General features: G+C 30.8%; 1 protein-coding gene across 1 annotated transcript; it reads right to left on the bottom strand.

The window, feature by feature from the left end:
* Nucleotides 1-6,445: 6,445 nt before the first annotated feature.
* On the bottom strand, nt 6,446-11,776 carry LOC142317984 (mediator of RNA polymerase II transcription subunit 21-like). Its single transcript, XM_075354519.1, has 2 exons — nt 11,420-11,776; nt 6,446-6,815 (listed from the first exon to the last, which is right to left on the bottom strand). The coding sequence occupies exons 1-2, from the start codon at nt 11,774-11,776 to the stop codon at nt 6,663-6,665; spliced, it is 510 nt and encodes a 169-aa protein (XP_075210634.1). The 3' UTR covers nt 6,446-6,662.
* Between the last annotated feature and the right edge of the window lie 9,410 nt (nt 11,777-21,186).

The following is a 21,186-nucleotide window of genomic DNA, read 5'->3' as shown; positions in this document are numbered from 1 at the left end:
ATTATGAATGATTTAAGCCTTATTTTTTTATTAAGAATTATTCATTTATGAATTAGTTTTCATTTAATTATTTAATCATTAAAGTTTATCTGGTAATAAATTGTTCAACATGTTATCAACAAAGAAGTAGGTATTATCTTATTATTAGTTTTTCATATGTTTAACAGATTTTACAATGCTGTGTTTACTGGTACGTTTTATCAATGCTGGAGAAACCTAAAACTCCTATTTTTAACAATAACGGATGATTTAAGACATAATACTTTGGGTCAGTAACACTATTCCAACATAACCTAAAAAAAAAAAAAATTTTTCAATACCAGTGAACAGATTTTTATTTTATTTATACCAAATTACTTGTAATTCAAAGGGCCTTCCAATGAGGTGTCACAAGCTACAATGTCTCATTTTAAAAAATGAAGTTTTCCACTCTTAAATTTTTTTAAACATTTAAGGGTGAAATTTTGTGTCTGTAATTTAAAAAACAATTTTCATAGTTTTAATCCAAAGATTATGATTATTTCAAACAGTTATTTCAAGTAATATCACGTAATTTTATAGTTATTTTTGTTTAACTGAAATTTAAAAACATACTACCCAAAATGGTATTTTGCACCTACCCTGCAAAAGGGTGGGCAGATTTCAATTTTTATTTTCTTCAGGTTGTGAATTAATGTAATTAAATGTTACCATTGCCATTTAAGATTTTTGAGTTGAGTTAGGTGTAGCGGAGAAGGTGGTTCCACCCCTTTGAAAATAATTTTAAAAAGGTTCTCCCTGAAAATGGTGTACATGCCTGCAAACAAATATACAATGGGACTGATAGCTGTTCAGTATTAAATGTGGTAACTTTTCCAATGATCATCCGGTATTTTAAAAAATACATAATCAATGACCACTACTTCTACTTATTATTGTTATAAATACACATTTGTACAAAATATAATAAATTGCTACAAATTAAATAATATTATTATACTGATATAAGTCAGCAACATAACAGATACGGATGATTAGTTGTAAATTATTTTACATTTACTATATAACCTTATTCTAAAATCTACTTTGGCATGATAATGTAATTGGTAATTCTGAGCAATTACTTTAATTACTTTAACAATTTCAGTGTGCTTCATACTATAATATAACATAGAAAATATGTTTAAGATATGGAAAACACAAGAGCTAAATATCAGAAAGCAGGTTTGTATAGTGAGGATCTGTGCAAGGTCAAAGTCTGTGCTGCATTATCAATACTCTTGTCAATTAGCTACCCAGTTTTGTTAATTATCACGACCTCTTCAGAGCTAATCCATTCTGTCAAGAGAGGTTAGGTTTAAGGTTACTGTAAGAGTTATGATTACACTTTTGTGGAGAGGATAAGGATAAATTACCAAAGTATGCCAATACTTAACACCATCTCGTACGACACTTGGTTGAATATATGTTTAAATGGAAATACAGTCCCAGAGATACTACACCCACAAGCTCCATGCTATTAGTCATGTGTACAAATGGATAATCGTGTCACCTTACAAAGAGCACAGTTATCTCCAACAGCTGACGATGAGTAAGTTTATGGTTTATTCCTCTCTCAAAAATGGGTTAAAATGTAGTGCAATAACTGAATAAGCTAAAACTTTAAACTCTGCATTGGTGAATCTCCTTAAAAATAAGCTACTGCTAGGAGGAGATTTTTTCTTGCTCATCTCTAAAGGTGAAAAGTAATGTTTAATAAACTATGGGAAATAAAGAAATACAGCAGGATGGAGTTCAACATATAATTGCAACATTGCTTGAAAAAATACCTTGTATTTTCTCTTTTAACCATCCCTAAGAGGATAAAGATGAATTAAAGATGGTTTTTATAGTATGTTTGTTTTGTCATTCGATTATGATAAAGCTGGAATTTGGGTCTGTAAGATTTTTATAGATTTTATTCATTGTAATGATTTTACACATAGTTTACTTCCTCAAATATTTAGTTGTTCTCAAACATTTTTACAATATATAAGTCAAAATGTACATGTATGTAACAAACAACAATGGAATTAAAAAGAGAGTCAGTTCCTCAGAAATTATGTTGTCTAATGCTACGGGGGAAAATAATGTAATATAATTTTGTAATAATGTAATATAGTTTGATGATAATGTAATATTTTTTTGGATATTATGGCATCATTTGTCATTTTTAGCTGCTAAGATTTGCTAATATTTTGTTTTACTCAAGCACTAGCTTGAGTAAATTAAGTCGCTGTTATGACTCTACTACATATGCACAATTGGGAATGAAAATGTAAATACATAAAATAGGTGAAGCAAGTATCTCTGATAACCAATTCATATTTATTTAGTTTAGATCTGCAATGCATGAATATCAATTGGCAGCTATGATTAATTTTACTTCCTAAATACCAGGTATGTCATATTTCAGAACCAAAGAAGAAATCATGATTAGAATTATAAGGCTGAAAGCATTAATATTAAACTTGTATTTAACAATAACAGTTTAATTAAATTTAGGAAAATAAAAGTTTTTTTTTTATAAAAAAAAATCTGTATTGATGATTTATACCTTTAGGAAAGTAGGACAGACTGTGGTAAATAAAAAAAAAAAATATTTTGTTGGTTTTTATACCATAAAAACCAACATAAATGTCGTGGAATATTTAAATCAATTTAAACATTTTTATTTGGCTTAAAATTTATTACAACTGAGAAAATTTAATAAAAATATTTTTATGATAAGTGTACTTTATTTACTTTATTTACATTAAAATAAATTTAGGTTTTAGCATGTTAAAATCAAAATATTTAAGCTTTCAAGGTGTACAAAAATAAATTTAATTGATTTCAATTAATCAGTATTTTTAACTGAACTAACCTTAACCTTAAACCTTCTTTTTTCTACTCAACTAGTCATTATTTTCATCATGTTGTAAGCTATTGGCCAGGCCAAATGCTCTTCAAAAAAGGGACAGGTGTGTTCAGTTTCATGTCCTCCTTAGTAATGATTGTTTAACTCTTTTCTTCTTACTTATGTAAGCCATATAAATATGTTAATCTAAGTTTAATTCTACAGCTGTTTTATAATATATATTTTGTCTTTAATACTATTGCTACTTAGTTCAATTCAGTCAAAATGTTGTTAAATCAGTTCTGCTAAAGATATGTTTAAAGTTAAATCAGTAAAATAAAAAACGTATTAAACATTAATTCAGTTCTACTGACAATGTAACTTAAAATGTGTATCTAAATAAAACACTTACATATAAATATTGTACATGTACATTGTAATTAACCTCAACAATGTGAAATAAGTTAATAATATAATAAACATCTAAATCTGTTTAACAAGGAATTTAACAAAATCACATTAACAAGGAATTTATTGAAATATATTAACGATCCAGTCACGAAGTTCTGAATATTGGAAGGTGCACTTAGGCCCAGTTATTCATTTTTATGGTCCTCCATGCCACAGATATGTGAAGATTTATTACGGCATTCTTCAGTTAAGGAGAATCCACGTTATTTATGGTTCATCAAAATAGTAATTAAAGTTGCCAATTATTCAATGAAATGCAGCCTAATTTAATTTAATTTCATTTATTTCTTAATTCTTGTATATATTTATCATTTTTAATTAATACTAACAATTAATTAGTCAGAGAGGATCAATTAAATCCTTTATAACAAGAATTTGTACATTATTGAAAAATATAATGTCTCTCAAATTGATATTCATCTTTTGCGAATTAAGAAACCTTCAAGAACTGCAAGGTAAATGATATCATTCAAACGCATCTTTAAATCAAGTTTCAAACAAAACTTGATAATCATTTATTCAGATTGTGTACAGGTTGAAACTATTTATGCACTTTTGAATGTAAATTAATGTAGTTGAAGAAATGTAGTTCAAGAAATTAATGTAGTTGCATTGTAATTAAGCAAACACAACTACATTAGATAATTTACTATTTTTCAGAGGTAATGTTCTTGACTGGCAACATTATTATAGTTTATTTAGCAATTTAGTACGTAATAGAAATGATTTAAGTAATTTATAAAAAGTCCAATATTTACATACATACTAGATCTATTAAAAAGGTGTTTTGACAACAAATATTTAATTGTACCTTACACCAAAGTTTTGCTCTGGAAGCATGCATACTCTGGAAGCAATGCATAATCTAATTAATACATATGAATTTATTGTTGTTAACATCAAAAGTTAGATTACAGTACCTCCAGATTATGGAACGAGAAACTTTAACTCAAACCCGCTTGAAAATAAATTAAATTCCTTGAATTTACAAGACAGATGCTTGAAAATATTTTGCAAATAAGTCAAACCATCAAGATATAATTCCAAGGGACAACAACACAACAATGGAACTAAATCCTACACAAAACGTTTTAATATAAATGTTAACAAGCAGTATATGGAAATAATTTTAGATGTTATTCAAAATTTAATTATCAATTTGTAATTCTGATCATTGTTTACATTCAGTTGAGAAATGGGAGATAAATGTGTATGTGAAATTTGTTTTCATTAAATTCCATAATTTAAACACACAATTTTATCTACATATGTACCAATTTTGTTACTTTTTGTAACAGAAATAACAGATAGCCTACCTGACATGTACCTTTGATATTTTGCATTTTAATTTTCCTCAATCTGTTTTTGGAAAATGTTACATAAATTAAATTGACATCCTTATTGAAGCACAGTTTTACCTATGAAATTTATTTGAAACTTTAAATACCATTTGTTTCTTGAAAGTATTCTTTTGACTGCACTTGAGAACTTCTGGGAAGGAAAATCGAGGAAATTAACTGTTAAGTTTTTTACTCTTATTACCATGTAATTACCACATAAACCAAATAATATAAGGCTAGGTGATTCTAAATGAATGTCTTTGAAGTCTACATTCATACAAAAAAGTAATTCTCCAAAACAAGAGATATAACTTAGTGTCTGTAATCTTTCACAATGGCTTTCACTGTGTAATAAAATTCATTCTAGAGGTTGCTCACTGTGGTGGCATGGTCCTCTTTGGCTTTTACAATCTTCTTCCAATCTGCCAACAAATAATGTTGGTAATTTGTGATTACACTCAAAGGTGATGTATATAATATACGTGCTTTATTATTATTATTTTTTTCTTGGATTTTTACAGGCATCGACTGCTAGGGTCATTAGCCCTCGTCACATTCTTTAAAAGAAATTAGTATCACCATCTGGATTGTCATATGTAAGGGTGTAAAGGGCCCTTTCATTTTATTTAAAAGCACAAACTTCACAAAAAACAACAAAGACAAACACAACATTTACGGGGTGTAAAGGGTCCCAATATTAAAAATTTTCCCAACATGAAAATAAAATTATATATCTAAAATACCATTTCCTTCTTCTACCTGTCTTGTTTGTAGTTTGTTTAAGCACCCTTGGGGCGACAAGAACCGCCGTGAAGCAGTATATTAGTCACGCCAGGGTCTGTGGCAGTTGACTTCTCCTTATAAACAGGCTACAGGCATGCACCGCGCACACCCATAGCCTCACGCCCATCATGGTCCCCCATGCCATCATCGGAACACCCCGACTCACTGTTCTTGAATGCAGACGAGCCAGGATGGCCTAGGCAAGAGGGCTACCTCCCATCACTACAAGTGCCACGCTTCGAGACTTATATATTTAAAAGAAATACCTCTTAGAGGTATATTTTTTTATATTTTTGGGATTTATTTCATACCATTTTCTCATGACAAATTCGAGGGCGCAGTTAAAAAGGAGTGGTGAGAGAGCCAATCCAGTTTTTATGTAGAAGGGTTGAGAGAGTTCACCTCTGAATTTCACTCTGGACTGGGTATTGGTTAAAGTTAATTTTATCATGTTTACGAGTTTAGGGTGAAGGCCCAGGTTTCTCAGAATATTCAGCATGGATGGTTGTTGTATAAAATCATAGGCCCTTTTAAAGTCGACGAAGGTGATTATTAGTTGTTTTTTCCGTCTTTTATATCATAAGTTTTAGGGATATTATTTGCTCCAGACAACCTCTCCATGGCCTAAAAACCCCCTGGTATTCCCCAAGTTCCAGTTCAAGTTGGTCTTTGCATCGGTTGTATATGATTGTTGTATATGAACAAGGTGGCAATCTGATGTTGCAAGTATCTTTTGTAAATTTTAAAGTTTATTTTCAACAACTTGAAAATCAGGAACAGATAAATACAAATTTAATGTGGTCATGGTGAAGAACTGCATGCGTTTACTGTACCAAAAATTTGGTCGTCACATGGCATAAAACAATGCCCTGTTATGGGGGTAGTACTGGTCTATTATCTTAAACCTATTTATTTACCGTTCAAAGGCAATGAACATAAAAAAGGCTTTGTTATTTTTGAAATTATTTAGTTTATCTTTTATTTGCATGTTCTGCTTCATTATGTGTCATTTTGACATTTTAATTCATACATAATTGATGCGATTCACTACTATTATTTACACACAACTGATTTTATATAAATAAAATAAAAATAAAACAAAAGCAATAAACAAAGACAAACTAGTGCTGCAAAATATGTTACTTCATATTAGTGTTATTTTTTATTTATTGTTTAATCTAAGCCACACATTTATTAAGAAACTATTACTTTTACTCTGGAAAAAATGTCTTTAAATTTTCAGAAGAAAGAAAATTAGAAGATATTCTAATTTTTTCTAAAAGATTTTCTCCTTGTAAAACTTGTTCTTCTAATTGTTTTGCTAGTTTCATGTTTTCTTCTTCAAACCTTTTTAAACTTTTTACCTATATGAAAATAAATTAAGATATTAGAATAAACTGCTACAATAGAGAAGTATACTTTAAATCATAATAAGGAAATTAAATAAATATTTGCAAAGTTTTTAAATTCTAGACACTTGGCAATTTTTCACATGTAAAAAAAAAAAAAAATTAGAATTAGAGAATAAATAAATAATGAGGTCTATCCACTGCTGTACAGAAATAAAGTCACTGAAGTGAATTTTCAAAACTATAAAAAAAATGTATAATTTTTGTGAACTATTAAAAACATTTTTTTTAAGAAGTACATTTTTTTTAAGAAAGTACTGGAGAATAGCAGCAAAGTAGTCTGATGGATGATTCCAAAAAGAAAAAAGAGCAGTAACATCAGGTAGCTCAATTGTGAATAATAGCAGCACCAGTAAAAGGTGCTTCAGAAATAACTGAATAAGGATTCGCTAAGTTATTTCTGAAGCACCTTTTACTGGTGCTGCTATTATTCACAATTGAGCTACCTGATGTTACTGCTCTTTTTTCTTTTTGGAATCATCCATCAGACTACTTTGCTGCTATTCTCCAGTACTTTCTTTCTGAGCCAATATTTTAATTCAATTTATTCACACATTTTTAAGTCTACCTCTACATTTTTAATATTTATGTGTTCCTCTATAACCAAATTAACTAAATCTGTATTTAACATTAATATTTCAAAGCCCTCTATTATTTTACTTTTTTATTTTCCTGCAGCTTATGTTACACTTCCATAAACTACTATACGAACTTGCCCCTATGTGAATAATAAAACCTTGCCGATGCAATCAGGGCAGCAGCTCTTTCAGTAGCTGTTAAGGGTATAGGGTCAGGAAGACTTCATATCTTGGGGTGGGGACTGCTAAGGAAGGGGCCACCAGAAAATAACATTCTACAGGTCAGAGCGTGGAATGTTAGAAGTCTAAAAAAAAAGTTAAATGTAGATGCAATAGGAATTAGTGAGGTTCGGTGGGAAGAGGAAAATGATTTTTGGTCTGATGATTTTAGAATAATTAACTCATCATCAAATAAAGGGCAGGCAGAAGATAGGGAAGACAGTAGTGTATTTCAATAAGCTTAGTGATAGAATCATTGTAATCCAGACAAAATCAAAACCTAAGCCGACAACGATTGTTAACGTCTATATGCCTGCAATTGCCTGTGATAACAATGAAATAGTGTGCATAAAAAGAAATTGATGAAACAAACACGTAACAGGGGATGAAAATTTAATAATAGTTGGAGATTGGAATGCAAGCATTAAAAAGGCAAGGAAGGAAATATTTTGGGTGAATACAGGGTGGGCAAAAGAACTGAAAGAGGGAACCGACTTTCATAAAGTATAATTTAGTAATTGCCAACACCCAGTTTGAAAAATCATAATAGAAGAATACACATGGTAAAAGCCAGGTGATACTTCAAGGTATCAGATAGATTATATCATGGTTAAACAAAAATTTAGAAATCAACTTGTAGACTGCAAACCATATCCAGAAGCAGATACTGGTAGCGACCATAATTTAGTGATAATGAAATGTAGATTGGGATTTAAAAATGTGAAGAAAAGATATCAGATGAACCAGTGGAATTTAGAGAAGCTTGATGAAGAGGAGGAAAAGAAGATTTTTGAGGAGAACATCGCAAAAGTTCTGAGTAAAAAGATAAGGTAGAAAATATAGAAGAAGAATGAGAAAATGAACAAAGAGAACTGGTAGAAAACCTTGGATATCAGAGGACATATTGCAGCTAATGAATAGCATAGAAAATATAAGAATGCTAGTGATGAACAGGGTGTAAATTAGTGAAAGAAGAGTGGATTAAAGAAATCAGAAGTGATTCAGAAGTGGAAAGAGAAATGATCATTGGTAAAATAGACTGAGCATACAGGAAAGTTAAGGAGAATTTTGTAACACAAGTTAAAATCTAATAATGTTAAAGATGGTACACTGATTTATAATACGAAAGGAAAGATCGATAGGTGGTGGAATACATTGAAGTTATATGCAGCAAACTAATTAGAAAATGGTCATATAGAGGAAGAAAAGGAATTCAAAGAGTTTGAAAGGGAAGAAAGAATACTGAGATCTGAATTAAATTTGAGAGCATTAAAAAATTTGAATGGCAGAAAGGCTACTGAAATAAAAAGGATACCAGCAGAATTACTGCACAGTACAGGTGACGAAGCGTAGATAGGTTATATAAATTGGTGTGTAATATTTACAAAAAAGGAGAAGTTCCATCAGACTTCAAAAAGAATGTTATAGTCATGATACCAAAAAAAAAAAAAAACAGGAACATTTTTGATGAGTAGTGAAGCTACTAATCTATCAAAAATGTTAACTACAATTTTGTGCAGAAGAATTGAGAGGAGAGTGGAAGAAGTGTTAGGAGAAGTCAAATTTGTTTTCAGGAAAAGCATAAGGAGAAGGGAAGTAGTAGTAGTTTTATCTTACATTTTAAAAATTGTGGGTTCTTGTATAGAGATAGAAGAATATTTACAGGATCCAAGTTGCAGTAGTAATAATCTAAGTAAGAAGCAGTAATAAAAATGGGAGTTTGACAAGGATGTTCCCTATTCCCACTACTTTTTAAACTTTAAATAGATCTAGCAGTTAATGATGTTAAAGAACAGTTTAGGTCCAGAGTAACAGTACAAGGTGAAAAGATAAAGATGCTACAATTTGCTGATGATATAGTAATTCTAGCTGAGAGTAAAAAACATCTAGAAGAAACAATAAATGTCTTGGTTGAAGTCCTACACAAGAACTACCGCATGAAAATAAACAAGAAAAAAATGAAAGTTAATGAAATGTAATGGAAATAAAGTAGATGGACCACTGAATATAAAAATAGGGTGAGAAAAGACTATGGAGGTAGTAGAATTTTATTATTTGGGAAGTAGAATTACCAAAGATGGATGAAGCAGAAGTGATATAAAATGCTGAATAGCACAGGCAAAAATTAATTTAAACATCAGGAAAACATTTTTGAAAGTATGTTTCGAGCATAGCTTTATGTGGAAGTGAAACTTCGGACGATTGGAGTACCTGATAATAAAAGATTAGAAGCTTTTAAGATAGGAAAATGTTAAAAATAAGATTGGTGGATAAAATGGCAAATGAAGAGGTACTGCGGCAAATTGGTGAAGGAAGAAGCATTTGGAAAAATATAGCTAAAATAAGAGACAGACTTATAAGCCACATATTGAGGCATCCTGGAATAGTTGCTTTAATATGGGAGGAACAGGTAGATGGGAAAACTATGCAGGCAGGCAACGTTTGAAATATGTAAAACAAATTGTTAGGGATGTAGGATGAAATGAAAATGTATACTGAAATGAAATGACTGGCACTAAATAGGCATCAAATCATTCAAATGACTGAAGACAAAAAAAAAAGTTACTATACTCTGTTCAAATATTTTAAAAGATTTCTTTCAGAGTCTTAGATCTATCACAATACCTATCAACAGACTTTTTTCTCATAAAAATTCAATTTGTTTGTTTAAGTTTAACCGTTTTTGATGTCTATATTATTTCATCTGCTCTTTGTCATTTTATTATTAAAATAACACAATTTTTATATCTTCTGTTGTATTTAGCTGTTGTGTCCTGTTCCTGTTCTGTTGTACTTCTCTTTCATAACACTTAATCCATAATTTACATGCTTTTAAATTGAATTTCTTTCCTATCAATAAATACATGGAATTCATTATTTCTCTTAACTCATAATAGGAGTTTTCTATTGAGACAATATCATCAACGAATCCCAATATTTTAATTTTTCCTGTTTGTTACTAACAAACAGAGTTTGTTAGTTACTACTCCCTCAAGTTTTGCCTTTCAATTCCTATTCTGCTTCTTCTACATATATGATGAAAATTAATGCGGATTAATTCCAGCTTTTATTCCATTCTGCATAATCAAATTCCGTATAGATGGCTTTATTCTTTTTAAGCATGCCTTCTAATGTTGGTCTCTAAAATATATGTATTTTTAACTTTTTTCTTTTTGCAAAGTAGATACTGTAAATATCACAGAGGTAGAAATTATGAAATGTTAAAGTTAATGTGCAATTATAATACCGAAACAAATTGCAAAAAAATATGATTCAAACACGATATGGTAAAAAATAAAAGCTTTGCTACCAAATTATAAATAACTACACGGTTGCTAAGGACATGACATATTAACTATTATGATGGGGTGAATACAAAAATGTTTGTATTGTCAATTTTCAGTTTATATTCTATTTTTGCGAACATCTTTGCCGTATGAGACTCTCAAAATTACTCTTAGCAATGTAAGTAAATTAAATTCAATATACTTCATCCGTATATGTCCAAATAAAAACTTCTTATTTAAATGTTGTTTTACTACATATTTCTTGATGAAAAGGAAAAAACGTTTGTGCTAAATTACAAACTTTGATAATCAGCTTTGTCACATCAAATAATACGAGCTCGGGAATCTGAACTGTTCGCGGATGTTACGAGTTAGATCGCTGCCTATGCTTGTTTGTTTTTTGTCGAGTACTAAACTACGTTCAATATGTTGATGATAATAATGTCAACATATTTTTGACTGTTTATTTATTTACCTGTAAATCTGGAGACAATAAGGAGTCATCAGGCAGCGAATCGATTAATGTGTTTATATCTTTTGCCACTTCTGTTACTCTTTTGGCAAAATGATAAGGATAATCAATCGATGGTTTTTCGTCTTTGACATTTTCATTGACATTTTTCTCAACGTGTTCTTTATCATTCTTTTCTTTCATTTTCTCCGCTTCAAGTCTCATCTTTAATCGTTCTTTTTTACTTAATTTCACTTTTCTTCTTTCAATTTCCTTAAAAATGTACGGTTCTGAAAATTGTTCGATTACAGATATACTTGTCCATATATTTTCTGCTTGTTCCATTACAAGATCTTGTAATTGGGCGACACGTTCTGCCATAACGTGTCACTCAAAAATTTTATGTTTCACTTTCTTCTTAACTTTAGTTCAAATATTACAAAAATAAAATTCAATGACAGACACTAATTTGATAACGAACAACCTATAGTATTCTGTACATGTATTTCACAATACGTTAATATTCATAATATTAGCCTACATAAAGAAAATGAACCAGCTGATCTTGTAGTAAGACAATGAGAAGAATAGTATTGCCAGCATAGTAATATTTAAATGTGTTTTAAATAGTAATTTTATTTTAATTACGTTAATTTTCATAGATTTGAAAATAAATTTACTAAAATTAATTTTTGGATCTTATTTACTTAACGTATTTTAAATGCAGCAACACATTTTTATAGATAAATATAATAAGTAAATTAAATAACAATTACCTTTTAATGCGTTTTTTCTGCATTGGAAGCGATGTACGACTAGTTCGTCCGCAGATAGTCTGGGCTCTCGAGCTCGTATTAAACGATGTGACAAAGTCGACTATTATCGGACTTTTTAGTTTAGCAAGAGAAATACGTAGTAATTTTACATTTCAAAAAGGATGAGTTTTGTTTACATAATTGTATATTAGCGCATATACTAAGTAAACTTAGCTTTATTTACTTTAAATTAGCGTTAGTCATTTATGAACTAAAATTTAAATCTCAATATCTTTTTGTTTATTGACACATAAATAAATGGTTTAAAAAAGAAAAAAATGAAACTTGTTCTTCTCAAGCAGAGAACAAGTTTTTTTTCTCAATAACAATTATAATTACAATCAGCTCTCCTGCGAACACATAAGTAAGTTTCCTGTCAAAAGCACGTGATAAGGAGGTCCTTAAGGAATCCCCAAAATAAATAATAAACAATAAATAGTTTCAAGTAAACTTAAAGTCCAATATGTAATTTCAAGCTGTCATCAATCACAAACCATTAATTTCAGCACATATAGTCCACAAAACAAACATTAATAACAAATAAAAAAAAAAAAAAAGAAGTAACAAGAAATTAGATACGACACCACTAAACTTGACGGTGTTAAGATTCCAAACTGTTACGCAGACCCAAAGTCGTACATGGACACGTTTCAACCGCCGGACGGTACAAAATTTTAAAATTATACGACTTTTTTTTAACAATGCATATAAACAATCTGCGTACGATTGGACCATATATACAATTTAAACGAATGGGGTGTCATTTTGTTCAAAATGAAAAGATTACATTTTATTTAACAAAATATAATATTCGATAAAACTAATATTTACGGAACCATTAATGATTAAAACTTTTAATGGCTGCCATTTTAAAATGTTCAAACTTATTTATTTTATAGGAAAAGTTATTGAGTACATTTAAATAAATTTCATCAAAATTTCTCAATCTGTTCCTCAGATATAAATTTCTATTGAAAAAAATAGAAAATGGTGGACCAAAGGAAAATGAAACGAAGTAAGACATCTGTCCACATGAACTATTTTATTTATGTCGAAGCCCTTAATCAGTACTTCGAGTACGGCCAATACCTCCGGGATACTAAATGTACATCGGTATTAATAAAGTTTGGAAATCCTTAAACAATTTTTCGACCGTTAAACATAGGAAAAAAATATCAAATGCTATTTCAAAAACGATCAATTTTTCAGAAAAAATATTACCACGTCAAGCACCTCTGGGGGCAACTCAAAAATGTTAATGGCAAAACTAATGTTGTAACATGATTATAAAGACATTGAAAAATAAAATAAAAAATCGGACGATTGGTTGCAGAGATATTATTAGAGCATTCCATTGCACCTCCCAAAACAACGCCCCAGCGATACCCCGTTAGTTACCAGTTGATTGTGATGATTGGTCTCGCCTCGCATCACCTCACCACATTAGATTTCCACGCAGTCTCCACTGAAATTTATTTAATATTTTATTTAATGCAAATTTAATTCAATTATTTTTGTAATATTATATATTCAATTGGTTCGAATCATTCAGTTCAAACCCAGCTCCCATAATAATAGATACTCGCAGTTCATTAATTCAATTCATTGAAATTTGTGCGTAACAGAAACTTTATTTGAGCGACCACTCAACTATCGGCAAATTACTTTCTTAAAGATTTACAATTTGAATTCGATGACCTTTCTTATTTTAGATGGTTTACATCCAAAAAATTTTAAAAAGATCACAGAGTTCGTTAGAACTTTGCCAGTAAGAGTAGGTGACGGTGAAGTCAACAAACTACGTTTACAATTCTAAGCATGACCTAACCAAAAATTGTAATGAAAATGGGAGAAAAAATAAACATGACTTTATATTTCAGTTTAATTAGATTTGTAATAAAGAATACTTTCAAAAAATACCTCAACTTTCGTTAGACAACGTTTATTTTTCCATTTGATGAACCGGTAGAACCTACTGCCATACAGCAAGCTCTTCGGTACACAGAACACTATTGCGAAGAGAGAATGCTAATATGTTCCGATTCTTTAAGTGCACTTGTTGCAATTCGGAACAAGAACATTAAGGATGTCCTAACTGTAAACATTCTGTCCATTTTGTACGTTCTAAATCAACGAGGACAGCGATGCGTATTTGTATGGACTCCGGGGCATGCTTGTATTGCAGGTAATGAAAGCGCAGACGAAGCTGCCAGAAAGGCAACAGTCTGCGATGTTTTGGATGCAATTCCTGTAAGGGTGGCAGATGTTAAAAACTGTCTAACATAATAAGAAACAAGTGAAATACTGACTGGAGGAGTTTAAATACAAAATTAAACTCGGTCAGAACTTCTCCGTAAAATAGAAAAGCGACATGAACTTGACTCGCCGAGATCAAATGGCTGTGACCAGACTTAGAATCGATCACACGCAAGTAACAAATTTATATCTGTTAACCGGCGAAGAGAAACCGATGTGCGGTATTTGTAATAAAACACTTAATTAAGCATCTAATGGAAGAGTGTACCATATATGAGGACGTCAGAAACAGGTTCCGTCTAAGAAATGATATTGCTGATGATTTGGATAATGGAAATGAAGGAAAAATATTTCCTTATTTGCAGTGGACTTCTTAAAAGTGTGTAAAAGTGGAAAATTTAAAGCTGCGTTAAACAAATTCTAAGGGGCAGTTTTATATATATATAAGGGAGTCTCGAAGCGTGGCACGTATAGTGACAGGAGGTAGCTCTCTTGCCTAGGCCGCCCTGGCTCGCCTGCATGCAAGAGCAGGGAGTTGGGGTGTGTCCAACGATGCCACGGGGGACCCTCAAGGGTGGACTGTTGGCACGAGGCTATGGGTAAGCGCAATGCATGCCTGTAGTCAAGTAGGTCTGGACCTGGAAAGGCAGCCTCCCTGCCGAAGGGCTTTTGGCCGTCCCAAACAGGTGGTCAGATTGTTCTTATGGCGCTGGCAGGACCCTCAAGGGTTACGTCCTACGGGACTTTTATAGGGGGGGGGGGAGTCAACTGCCACTGATATGCTGCTTAACGGTGGTTCTGGTCGCCTTGAGAGTGCTTAAATAAATAAACGAGACAGGTAGAAGGAGATAATGGTACTATAAAGACTTCTATCTTCCATTTACGTTCTTTGAGATATTATCTCAAATTTTAAGATCGGGGCTTACATCCCATAAGTGTTGTTTGTTTATTGTTTTTAGATTGTTATGTGTACTTTGTGCTTTTAAATAAAAATGTAAGGGCCCTTTACACCCTCACATATGGTGTCCCTGATGGTGATACTAACCTCTTTTTAAGAATGGCACAAGGGCTAATGACCTTAACAGTTGATGTCCGTAAAAAAAAATAATAATAACAAAAACTTACAAATTAGAAGCAATCTCAATGCAAACTTATCAGTCTATCTAAAAAAAACTTTTCTTTGTTATCAGTTATTAGAATACGATCTCTGGCAATAAATTTACCCCAATCATTATCAGTTTTAACAAACAATGAAATTAATAATTGCCATTGATAGTATGTTATTTTAGTAACTGATGATGAATCCACGGATTCAAAAAGTTTTTTTTTATTAACTCATCTTTGCATTGAGGTTGCTTTTTATTTTTGTTGTTTATGGTGATAATATGTAATTCAAAATTTGTACCACTACGTATGTCACTTTTGAAACAAGTTGTGAAAAAATCAAGTTACTGTCATTTTGAATACATTGTTATAGGATGAAGTTTTTATTTTACGATAAAAGTTTTGTTTTTAATGCCTTTAAAAAGATGTGTTACAACTGCCATTCTTTCCATTTAATTTTTGATTTGCATTCTCCCGTGGTTGCTAGGTGTAATATTAAATTGCTGAATTTCACTTTTCTTGGTGATGTTATTTAAAGTTCCCTTACCTTATTAACACTCCTGATATATATTACAGCATGCAAATGACTTTTTTTGTTCATTTCCAGATATGAACTCATATTAGGAACATATTTTTATCTTATCAGTACAAATTCTATAAGATAAAAATAAAATATTTTTTATATATAAACACACTTAAATAACATGTTTTTTAATATTTATATCAGTAATTCTCTGTTCTCACAAAACAACACACACAGTAGAATAAAAAAATTCACAGAATTGCCTCATACAGCTTATAATAGCAATTGAAATAAGGTAATTTTTTTTCCCGTAGGCTGCACTCACATGTCTTAATAAAAAAAATATTAAAGGTTTTCTGGTTTACTTACAACAATATCAAAGCTGTTTTTTTTTTATACCATCTATGTACAGTGAAAAATGTCAGCAACTGAATGGCGCACATATCAAATTCTGTATTTTACTCAAAAGAAAAAAAAATCACAATCAGGAACATTAAGACTGCTTGAACAAGCATATGTGAATCAGTAATGAAGAAAACAGCAGATTACAATCTCTGTAAGTATTTAGGAGATGGTTGTACTATTGCTTAAATGACATTCGTAGCAGATATTCAAATCTATCACGAAAATACTGAGCATTTCAAAATGTTGTTTGAAATGATAGAAAAAACCGTCAAGGAAATAACATCCGTAGTCTGAAGTTATCCCAGTGTTCTATATAATGGTCTGAACTTGCATCATATTTGTCAACACATCATTCCAAAAATGTTACCTGCAAATTAGAAAATATCCCACATGACATGGCAGGAGCCCCACCACAGAATGACTTATCAAGATCATAACAGGAGAAACTTTTTTTTTGTATGACCCGTAGACAAAACACCTGTTGTCAAGAGTGTATACCAGCAATAATCACAATCACAGAAATATCATTTGGATAGAAGTAAGTTGTTGAAGTTTTTTTGATTTGCAGGATATCGTTCACTACAAATACATTCCTGAATTTGAAATGAACAATACCAACAAGGAAATCTACTTCATTATGCTATTTTGATTACAGTAGAGAGTTAGAAAGAATTTAACTTGAAGAATAGGAAATAAAGGATTGTTTGTTTACTTTTGCATGACAATGCAAAAGTAAACAAACAATCCAAACAGTACATATCCATGCTCATCATAATACCTGGCATGAGACTATGTACGAACTCTGGAGCATCCATCATAGTTTTTTGACTTGGCACCTGCTTATTTTTTATTTGTTTCCTTGCTTAAAAATGTTCTGAAGAAGAAAGATATGAAAATGCTGATGACATGATGGCTGATGCGATGAAAAATGCGGGTGCATCTCAAAATGGATTCTAGAAATGCTTCCAAGTTTATAGAAACTGGCAAGAGGGTGCAGTAACAGAAGGAAACTACTTTGAAAAAATGTATTATAAAACTTAATTACTTGTGTTTTATGTTAATCTTTCTTTTTTACCTTTTTATTCTGACAAGTGTCTGGTGTTTTTAATATTAAAATAGTTTAAGTTGCTTCGTTTGATAGAGCGGTAAATATGTTTGAAAAATAGAAAAATATATATACATAGTTATAAAAGATTTCATAGTTATAAAAGTTATAAAAGGGGCAATCTATCGAGAGATGATTCTATAGCCAATATAAAAAATTCATATAAACATAGGTCAGAAAACAGGTTGTTAGCAACTTTTGGCTCGCAAAATATTTAGTCCAGCTTTCCGCTTTCTCTGTAAAATTAAACAGTACTAAAATTCTAGGGGAAAAATCAAGGGGTAAATTTGGTGCTTATTATAGTTTTTGATGTAAAAAAATAAAATAAAAATGGTCCCAGAACTATCTCTCACTTAGGTTTTAAAAAAAGCGCAAAATGTTTTATTGAAAAATACACTTTTTTAGGTTTGTAATAAAGTAACTATGTTGTTTACCGATAAACAAAAAAAAATTCTACTTAACTTTGTAGAGAATTTACTTCTGAGAAAAATGATATAAATAAAAATGAAAACAAATAAGACATTTTTTATTATTTTTGGATAATATAAAAGATTTATAACTAAAGAAAATTTAAGTTTCCCAAATAAAAAATATATAATCAGATCTCTAAAAAAAATAATGAAGCATCCAGGGGGAGGCGGGACTCAACAACTGTGCAACTTTTAAAATTATGATAATTAGTTAATTAATGTATGTTCTATCAAGAGAAATTATTTGGAAATCCCACAAGAATGGCAATCTGCCTTAATTCATCCTCTACACAAAAAAGGAGAAAAAATGGATGTTATAACACTGATAGACAATATAGGTTTTTTAATGTTTCTCTAAGTGTGATACCATTTCTTGAATTGCTTTTATACATGCATTACAGATCTGTAAATACAATTATTCTATCACCCTTAGTTTTAAATTAAATTACGCTTCAAAAAAATTAAGGGAAAATATAGTTAATAAGTATAATTTTATCTGTAAAATTATAAATTTGCACGGCCATATCTGTGTTAGAATGATTTCACTGATGCTTTTCTTTTATAAAAACCCTCAGGCATATCCTGAATTAATGTCCAACAATAATCGACTAGCATGTTACTATTCTATTTCCCTTTATAGCGGCTTTCCATCACCGAAATGTCTTGGTGGAAACGTTCACAGTGTTCATCACTTATGTCTCCAAGGTTGTCCGAGAAAAAATCCAGATGTGAATAGAGGAAATATTTTCAAAGATTTATTACATCCCATTGCTGTGTATGAAGTAAGAAGTTGATTAAAAACATCATGGTAATTGTCGTTTTTTTGATTGCTGAGAAAATTTTTACAAACGTCTTTAAATGAAGCCCAAGCTGCACTTTCTACAATATTTAATATCGAGTTAAATACATCATCTCTGACTCTCTCTTACTTGAGAAACAACAAATATTCCTTCTTTAATTTTTCCTTTACTTACATTCGGAAATTTCCGCTTGATGTACAAAAATCCGGGACTATCCTTCTTCATTGTTTTTACAAAATTTTTCAATAGTCCTAGCTTGATATGGTGAGGAGGTAAAAATATTTTTTTGGGTTCAGCTAAGGGGTCGTGAATAATATTTTTCCCATTTGGAGTTAAGTTGTCTCGTTTCTTCCACTCTTTGGTAACCTAATGTTTATGCCTAGCTCGGCTGTCCCATTCGCAAAGAAAACACATGTACTTAGTACAGCCTAACAAATCACCACATATGTTATTTATAACTTATTTTTTCAAGAACGTCTTTCATCACATCGTATATCTCTTTAAAATTAATACTACAAGCGATTTGTATCGAAGGATATTTGCTACTATCGTGTAGTAAAACCGCTTTTAAACTATACTTGGATGAATCTATGAAAAGGGGCCAAACCTCGGGTTTATGAACTTGTCCTAACTGCATCATAAACTCATCAATATTTGTGCAATAAACCAAATTTCCTCGATAAAATACTGAGAAAGTTCTTTTTGTCGGCTTTGAAAGCCCAAAATTTTTGTATTTAAAAAGTAAATTCCAACCTAGCAGTCTTGATCTTAACAGTTCAGCTTGATTTTTTGATAAATTTAAATCCCTAACAGAGACATATAATTCACCTTGTGATATAAGCTGTGGCTTATCGGAAGATAATTCAAAATCAAAATCATTGTTGTCTTCTTCGGTACTGCCTGACTGACTCTTCATCGCTGCTTTTGAAACATACATTCACAGGTGGCTCAGGCACCGGAATAATTTCACTGTAGGTACAGGCCTGATTGCAGATTGCAATGAAGGGTGTTTTACAGTATGTTTAGATTTTTTTTAGAAATTCCAGACAAACTTGTTAAAAAAAGTAACAATCGGTTACAAGATCCTTTCATTCACGCCAAACCATAAGTACACCAAACAGCAAAGCCTTCCGTGTACCTTTCAGCCATCCTCTTAAATATACAGAACATTAGTGCATACTATACGAGGAGCGTCATCTTACCCTGATCACCAATTTTACACTGAAAGTACAAACGATATGCTTTTTTAATTAAAGGTGTAGTGTTTTTGCTATTTGATTTTACAGTAAACTCACCACATACACAACAAAAGGCATCCGCATCATTTACACAATTTTGAGGCACATTATGACACTGCACTGTTAACAAACTTAAGACATAAATAAGACTAAGCAAAATTAAGCCATTCCTAAATCCAGTGCTTAAAACAAACACAGCTGTGTTTTCAGCTACATGTTTTGACCTCCACAGACACGATTAACCTTGTCCATGAAGTCTTCAGTATTAGATATGATGACATAATATGAGACTGTGATACGATTTAATTCTTTGTCTAGGATTGTTTATTTATAGTTTACAAATTACGTTAAAGTTAAACAATAAAAAACGAGCTAACAAAATACAATATATAGGAGGTTAAAATTCTAACTTTACGGAAAAATGAAAAACAATATAAGTTAATTAAAATTAAAAAAATATTCAAAAATAGTGGCTGATAGAAAGATTCCGAGTTCATATTTGTTTTCAGCATCAAAAAACAGATTATAATCACATATTGCATGTTAATACACAAAAATTATGTTTATCAATGTAATTAGAGAGGAACTTCTCTTCTTTCAGTCGCTTATACAATCTTATCAAAAATTGTAGAGAATAGAATAGAAGGGCACATCAATAAACAATTTGAATACATCAGGACGGTTTAGAAAGGGAAGTTAATGAACACAACAAATAGTTAGTGTAAGATTAATAATCTGAGAAAGAATGGTGAAATACAAGGACTATATTATTATTTTTTAAAAAGGTATGCGATTCTGCTGGTAGAAATGGAAATGGACATCAACGTTAAACTTTTTAACAGAACAATTTCCATGCCTTTTCTAAAGTTAAATTTATTTTGAATTATCGGTACCATTAAATTCAAAAAACGCTTAAGGTAATGAGACTCTGGTCCCTTTTAATTGTGTACTAGATGATAAAAAGAATGGAGGAAAACTAAAAGCGATAGGAAAAGTTTAGATTAAAAAAAGGACAATCTAGGAAATTAATAAATAAATTGATCAAAATTATGAATTATAAATCATCCGTTTCAAA

The sequence above is a fragment of the Lycorma delicatula genome, chromosome 1, assembly GCF_047948215.1.
Source record: "Lycorma delicatula isolate Av1 chromosome 1, ASM4794821v1, whole genome shotgun sequence".
NCBI classification, from domain to species: Eukaryota; Metazoa; Arthropoda; class Insecta; order Hemiptera; family Fulgoridae; genus Lycorma; species Lycorma delicatula.
Note: the sequence above shows the minus strand (reverse complement) of the source record. Positions and strands in the feature narration are given on the sequence as shown.

What these genes read in the sequence shown, in the direction of transcription:
- LOC142317984 (XM_075354519.1), bottom strand. Translation starts at nt 11,776, where the DNA reads ATGGCAGAACGTGTCGCCCAATTACAAGATCTTGTAATGGAACAAGCA. An exon ending in TATTGTCTCCAGATTTACAG is followed by an intron (nt 6,816 to 11,419) that starts GTAAATAAATAA and finishes ATTTTCATATAG; the next exon opens with GTAAAAAGTTTAAAAAGGTT.